Here is a 7,839-nt window from a genome sequence, read left to right as displayed (position 1 = left end):
TTGCAATTGATCTTATGGAGAGAAGATGAGCATCATCCCATCGAAACGCTGCGTCTCAATACTATCACTTACGGAACCGCAAGTGCTAGTTACTTGAGTACCAGATGTCTTTGGCAAGTAGGAGAAGAATGCGATGATGAATCAATCAAAACTATAATACAGCAGGATTTTCTGGTTGACGATCTGATTACCGGTTGTGATGATGAAATTAATTTGCAATATATTTTAAATTCCGTTACTAATGCACTTAATTCAGCCTGTTTTCCATTACGTAAATTCAAAACCAATTCCAAATCACTTTTTGAATCTTCGGATAGGAGCTCAAAAGATAAATTAATATTGAGTGAATCTACAAGCACTCTTGGTCTGGGCTGGGATCCTTCTCAGGATACCTTTAACTTCCCTATTAAAATCCCACGTGAGTTTGATGTTATCACTAAAAGAGTCATACTTTCTCATTCATTTCGAATTTACGATCCCCTGGGTCTACTAAGCCCTTGTATCATTCAAGCTAAAATGCTTTTACAAAAATTATGGCTACAGGGTATTGGATGGGACGAACCAGTCTCTTCCGATATCAAAGAGAAATGGTGCGAAATATCCAGTAACTTACATTTACTTGCAAACCTGCAAATATCGCGCAGGGTTCTGTGTGATTCTCCAACATTAATAGAATTACACACATTTAGTGATGCATCTCAAGTCGCTTACGGTGCTTCTATTTACTTACGATCAATTAGTAGTGACAACAATATTACTGTAAAATTACTGTGCTCCAAGTCAAAGGTTGCACCTTTAAAGCCATGCACAATACCCCGCTTAGAGCTGTGCGCCGCACTTCTGGCCGCTCGGCTGTGTGTGAGTGTCCTTAAGTCTTTTAGAATCACTCCTACTCGTATTTTTCATTGGTGCGACTCAAGTGTGGTGTTGGCATGGATTAGCAGTAATCCCAACAAATTAAAACAATTTGTTGCTAACAGGGTAAGTGAAATTCTAGAATTGACTAATCCCAGATCTTGGCGCTATGTTCCAACTAAGTGCAATCCCGCTGATTTAATCTCTCGCGGTGTTAACGGTAGTCAACTTTTTAATATGGACTTGTGGTGGTTTGGTCCAACTTACTTATCTCAAAATGAGTCAAATTGGCCACAGTTGACTAATAATACAAACATCGAAAATTTACCTGAAACCAAAGCACTACTTGTTTTTACAGTAGAAGACGCACTAATTGATTTTAAACGATTTTCAACCTTTACAGCAGCACAAAGAGTGTTAGCTTTTCTTTTACGCTTTTTGCACAACTCAAATCCCAAAAATAAACACAACAAATTTCAATCATTTTTGAAGCCCAAAGAATATGACAATGCATTTCAATTAATTTGTAAACTCATACAACTTGAAAGTTTTAAAACAGAATATGATAAGTTAAAGAGTAAAAAAACCGTTGAATAGTAAATCTAATATTTTATCTTTGTCACCATTTATGGATGAAAATTCTCTAATTAGAGTTGGTGGACGAATCAATTCATCTAATTATTCATTTGAAAAGAAGCACCCTATATTGCTTGGTTCTTCTCACTATTTGACAAGATTATTGTTTGTGCGCGAACATATTAGAAATTTCCATGCTGGTCCTCAATTGTTGCTAGCTACGCTCAGAGAAACTGTTTGGCCTATTAATGGCAGAAAACTTGCCAGGAGTGTCGTGAAGCATTGTGAAACTTGCGCTCGTGTACGCGGTGAAACACTCTTACCTAAAATGGGAGATTTACCAACAAATCGTATATCAGTAGACTTTCCATTTAAATCAGTTGGAGTCGACTATGCTGGTCCTTTTTATATAATGAACCGTAAAGGTCGAGGTGCAAAGTTAGTAAAATGCTATTTATGTGTTTTTATTTGTTTACGCTTTAAATGCGTGCATTTGGAGGCAGTTTCAGACCTTTCCAAGGAATCATATATAATGACGTTTCGTAGATTTGTTGCGCGTCGCGGCAAGCCAGCGGAAGTGTTTTCTGATAATGGCCGAAATTTTGTGGCAGCTGCAAAAGAGTTATCAAATTTTTTAAATCAACAAAATAAATCTCTATCTGAGTTCGCCGCTCAAGAGGGAATTAACTTTAAGTTTATACCGGTTTACGCTCCGCATTTTGGTGGAATATGGGAGGCCGGGGTTAAATCCGCAAAATATCACATTAAACGCGTAATGGGTAATACTCATCTTACGTTCGAAGAGTTTAGTACATTAATGGCACAAGTGGAGGCAATATTAAATAGCCGACCCCTTTGTCCTATGTCCTCCTCACCAGATGATCTCCTTTCCTTGTCCCCTGGGCACTTTTTAATAGGAAGACCTTTGAGCGCTCTGCCTGCCTCTTCACTAGAAGACCTCAAGGAGACTTCACTAAATCGCTACGCCCGTCTAGAGCAAATACGCCAGCATTTTTGGAGACGATGGCAACGAGAATACATTAGCGAATTGCAGCAGAGGACTAAATGGAAAACATCTAAAGTAACACTCAACGTTGGAGATTTAGTACTGATTCAGGAGGAGAACAATCCGCCACTCAATTGGCGCATGGGAAGAGTCACACAATTATTCCCTGGACCGGACGGTGTCTCCAGAGTTGCTGAAGTCTACACTACAAAGGGCTATATGCGTCGTCCTTTAGTTCGATTGTGCCGTCTGCCTTCGTCTGACCAGCTACAGAGTTGAAGGATTTGGATCCTTCAACGGAGGGCAGGATGTTTAGGCCTTAAAGCGCCTACAGTGATTGTTACAGCAATCACATTTTCACTTGTGATTGCTCCTATAGTTTCTCCATAATTTTTATTGACAATAGTGGTGGTATTTATAAAAAACTTCTCTTCTGTTAAACCAGCGACGAACACGTGTCAGTTTGTACTTCCTAAATGTATATCGAGAATAAACGTCTGCAACTACAATTCAGGATATTTTAATTGAGAAATTCATCCAGCCACTTCTTGCCTAAACAGTCGTTTTGAATTTTATTACTGACAACATTTTTGACAACGCTTAAATTTTACGCCCTGAAAGGGCATAAAAATAGTAATACGACGATAAAATAAAATTGACAAATGAGCAGCGAGTGAAATTGATGGATAAGATTGAAAAGCGAATTCAATGTCACAAAATGCTTGAAATATTACTTTAATGGCCATTTTTGAACTTGTTGGCGTTGAGCGATGTCAAATGAGACTACGTCTACTTTGAGTTCAGCGAGGTATTTATAGGTAACTTCGGAGCGACAGACGTTGGGCCAAGTTCATTATTGTGCATGCATGTCAGTATAGATGCACGCAGTTGAAATATAGAGTGTTTGGTGGTGTGTCCTTATAACGACAGCCGTTGCGATGTTGCTGGAAATTTTGATTTGTTGCCTGAAGATTTGTAAGAAAGTTTCTGGGTATAATAATAAATACCTTACCATATTTATAATATAACTGCCTCCGCGGCTGAACCGTTACCATTCTGGACTGCTTACTAGAAGTCCTGGGCCGGGAGAAATATTTGAATGTGTTACATTTATTTCTCTCGTGAGTTTGCGTGTAATTTGTGGTTGTCTATGTGGCTTCCCTAGTACGGGACTATGAGTATGTGCGTTATAATAATAATTATTATTATTATCACCCACTTTGCCCACATGTTCGAAAAACCAAATTCGGTACGAAGTTGCCCCTATACAGAATTTGTAACTTATAATAGTGAATATTTGAAACTGCCTCCGTGGCCGAACGGTTACCATGCCGGACTGCTAGGCAGAGGTCCCAGGTTCGATTCCCGGGCCGGGAGAAATATTTGTATGGCCTACGTTTATTTCTCTCGTGAGTTTGGATGTAATTTGTGGTTGTCTATGTGTATAATAGAGCCTTATTTAACCAAACTCTCTGAATAAGAGCAGTTCATTGAGATCAGCGTGGAATAGATGAGCATCTGCGGGATAAGGTAAAAAGGTGCCCCATATCACCTACCCTGTTCGATTGGATAAATCTAGGGATTAATATCTTTCTATTGTATTCTTTTTCTTCTTCTTCTTTTTCCTATCCTTATACCACGCTAGGTGGAATCGGCACAACATGTATTTTTCTTTCACTCTCCCCTATCTTTCTATTGTATTATTGTGTTATTGTAATTAAATTTTAAACGCGGAATTCTCTTTGGGAGTGTAAAATACCAAAACTATAATTAATATGCACGATATAACAAATACAACGGCTATGTTTCAGTTAGTGATAGTACATAAGTGTTTTTTTATGATACCTAGTGAGGGGACGAGCAAATCGTGTGTAATAAGCGACACGTCTGTTCATAACAGTTGCAGTGCCACTCAGAGCTTTAAATCACAAAGATCTGAGATGCACTGCTACTGCGCCCGTCACCCTGAGGCATAAGTCGACAAGTCCCATGTGCCTGTAATTTCACCAGCACCCTTGAAGTCCACATCAATCTCTTCATACAATACAAATCATACAAATTGAGATATGTTCGCCGAGGTCTACCTCTCCCCACGCTTCCATCCACATTCGCTCTATAAATTTGTGCCGTCGTTGTACCAATAATCATTCTTTCTACATGACCAAACCATCAAAGCATCCTTCTCTCTATCCTTGTCACTACGTCAACTTTAATACTACAACCCTCTTTTACTATACTGTTCGGCATTCTATCTTTAAGATTAATACCGCACATATTGCGCACATATAGCGGTGCTTATTGTTGAACATTTGTCAGCGTTGTTAGTTTGGCATCCCAATCACACAAAACATAAAATTAAAATACAATGTAGCTTAAACGGCGGTTGCAATTTCTATTTTATTTGTTGTTTTATTTCAATTTAAATATACATTTTAGTTTATTTCATCTTATTTTAATTTAAAATGTATAAGTTACTTTTTAACCGACTTCAAAAAAGGAGGAGTTGTCAGTTCGATGATATGTTTTTTGTTTTTTTTGTATGTATGTTACGCGATAACTCCGTTATTTGTGAACCGATTTTCCTGATTCTTTTTTTTGTTGGAAAGGGGGTATTTGCATAGTGGTCCCATTTCATTTTGATGAAACTCATCCACCTGTAAGGGTGACCGTTCATGCATGAAGATTTATTTTTATAAATAGCGCCTAATTTTTACTAAGGAGCAATTATTTCAATGGTTGATTTTGCTATTTCTCCAATTCAAGGCGTTTTTCTCTCCATATAATTTGAGTAGTGAGAACCGATTTTCATTATCTCCAGTGTCAAGTCCTGTAAAGTGGCGAATTTAAGGATATTTCAATAAAACTTAGCAAATAGACGTAATTCCACGTACTTTTGAGGTCGGTTTTTTTAGTACTCTGTACTGAGATTATATTTTAATATTTCAATTGTATGGGTTACCAAAAATACATAAGGCTGACACCCCACTCCGTCCCATAGTTAGCCAGATTGACACACCAACCTACACACTGGCTCACCACATGGCAAAGGTACTGTCACCATTGAGAAGGAACACTTCTACACATGTGAAGGATTCGTACCATTTCATCAGTAGAATCAAAGATCTACGGTTAACTGATTATGACACCATGGTCAGTTTTGATGTTCAGTCGCTGTTTACCAACCTACCAGTAAAAGACTGCATTGAAATTGTACGTAGAAAGCTGAGGGAACATAATATGTCCATTGAATATGCAGAATTATTAGAACACTGCCTAACATCAGGCTATCTATTGTGGAATAATGAATTCTAACTACAAATTGACGGTATAGCGATGGGCTCCCCGGTATCCCCCGTTGTTGCCGATATTTTCATGGAAGACTCCGAGGAGCGAGTTTTACCCATGGCCCCAGCTAGACCGAAGATTTTCAAACAGTACGTTGATGATACTTTCACAATATTACCTAAAAATAGCATACCTTCTTTCTTGGACCATCTCAATTCTTTTAGTACTAAGATCCAATTTACTATTGAACAAGAGAATTGTGGTACTTTAGCTTTCTTAAATGTTTTAATTAAAAGAACTCCTAATAACACCTTAGGCCATACTGTATTTCGAAAGAAAACCCATACAAATAGGTATCTCAATGGTAATTCCCATCACCATCCTAGCCAGTTAGCTACCGTGGGCAAATCTTTGTTTCAAAGAGCACATGGTGTCTGCGACAGTAATCATCTGGCAGGGGAACTTCAGCATATAAAGCAAGTCCTACATGCGTATAACTTGAAAATTCCACGCCAATGCCGCAGGCCCCGTGTGAAACCACCAACAGTCGAGCGAAGACCTGCCATCTTACCTTATGTGAGAGGTGTTACAGGCAAGATCGGAAGAGTCCTCAGGCGTGCATCTATCAAGACCCTGAGGAAGATTTCTCAGTTCCTGAGACCCGTGAAATGTAACATCCCCTTACAGGATGCAGGAGTTTACAAGCTAGATTGTGAGTGCGGTCTCTCTTATATTGGACAAACGAAGCGAAGTATTTGTACTCGCGTCAAAGAACATACAGCTGATGTCAAACACCGTCGCGTAAATAAGTCTGCGGTCTGCGAGCATGTCATGGATAAACCTACACATTCAATGAAGTTTGACAAACCCCAGGTCCTTGCAAAAGAAGTCCGTTATCTACCCAGGATGTTGCGAGAAGCCATTGAAATTAAAAAACATCGTAATTTCAACAGGGAAGATGGTTTTTCCCTACCACCACTTTGGGATCCAGTTTTTCCTCTAACGAAAAATCCCAAACAGGCATAAGACTGCAGTACTAATTAATAGTTTAAGTTTATTCTAATTTATATTATTAATTAATAATAAATTGAACTTAACAAAAATTAATTCAATAAAATAATTTGTAAAACTTAATGTAGCGTAAATTGAAAAAGTTTAATTGTAAAATTAAAAATAAAGTCAACCGTGACCATGGGACCTGTAAAGGGCCCGAAACGTCGGTTTGTTTGAAAAAACAAATATACGCGATTTAAATCCGGAAAAATAGTTTCATTTCCTAAAAATAAAGTATTTAATTAATAACTATTGTAACTATAGTGAAAAAATAGGGTGGTTTGCATCAATATTAGTCATAACTGGTTGAAGACTGTACCATCTCAGTCAACCGTGACCATGAGACCTGTAAAGGGCCCGAAACGTCAGTTTGTTTGAAAAAACAAATATACACGATTTAAATCCGGAAAAATAGTTTCATTTCCTATGTGTAACAATCGCGAAAACCTAAGAACTCGAAATGTCACAAAATTATTGAAATAATATTTTATTACGATACCAAAGAAAATGCAAAGTTTTTTTCAGCTAGATAGGTTTAGTAAGAATGTACCTCAGAGGCTGAGTTATGGACCCTTTTGACAAGTTTTTATTTTATTTTATTTTTTATGTTTTATTATATTATTTTGTATGCTTCTTTTTTTATTTTATGCGAATTCATTTTTATTGTTGTTTTGTTTGAAATTTATGCGTGTCAAATAAAGCCTATTTATTTATTTTTTTACATTGTTCGTTTTTTTAAATACCTAAAATCAAAATCCATATCTGCATCAACATTCGTCAAACATTAGCGTCTTAATTCATCCGCTGATATGTAAGAAACCTGCATTTGCAACAATTCTGGTACGTATGTCTGTAGCGGCATTTTTAAAAATATAATATTAATAGACGGGACAAACAAGTCGTGAGCCTGGTGGTAAGCGACACGCCTGTCCCTAACAATTGCAGTGCCATGCAGAGCTTTAATAACAAAGATCTGAGGGGCACTGCTACTGCACCCGACACCACGAGACACAAGTTGACAATTCCCATGGGCCTGTAATTTCACCATGTACATAAATGATTTT

General features: G+C 37.7%; 1 protein-coding gene across 1 annotated transcript; it reads left to right on the top strand.

The window, feature by feature from the left end:
* The first annotated feature begins 355 nt into the window (after positions 1-355).
* Positions 356-2,977, top strand: LOC113238419. The gene has a single exon (XM_026475247.1). It carries the CDS (start codon positions 1,484-1,486, stop codon positions 2,714-2,716), a length of 1,233 nt encoding a protein of 410 aa, XP_026331032.1. The 5' UTR covers positions 356-1,483; the 3' UTR covers positions 2,717-2,977.
* Positions 2,978-7,839: the final 4,862 nt, after the last annotated feature.

This window comes from Hyposmocoma kahamanoa, unplaced genomic scaffold (assembly GCF_003589595.1).
Source record: "Hyposmocoma kahamanoa isolate Upper Pololo Valley unplaced genomic scaffold, ASM358959v1 95619, whole genome shotgun sequence".
NCBI lineage: Eukaryota > Metazoa > Arthropoda > Insecta > Lepidoptera > Cosmopterigidae > Hyposmocoma > Hyposmocoma kahamanoa.
Note: the sequence above shows the minus strand (reverse complement) of the source record. Positions and strands in the feature narration are given on the sequence as shown.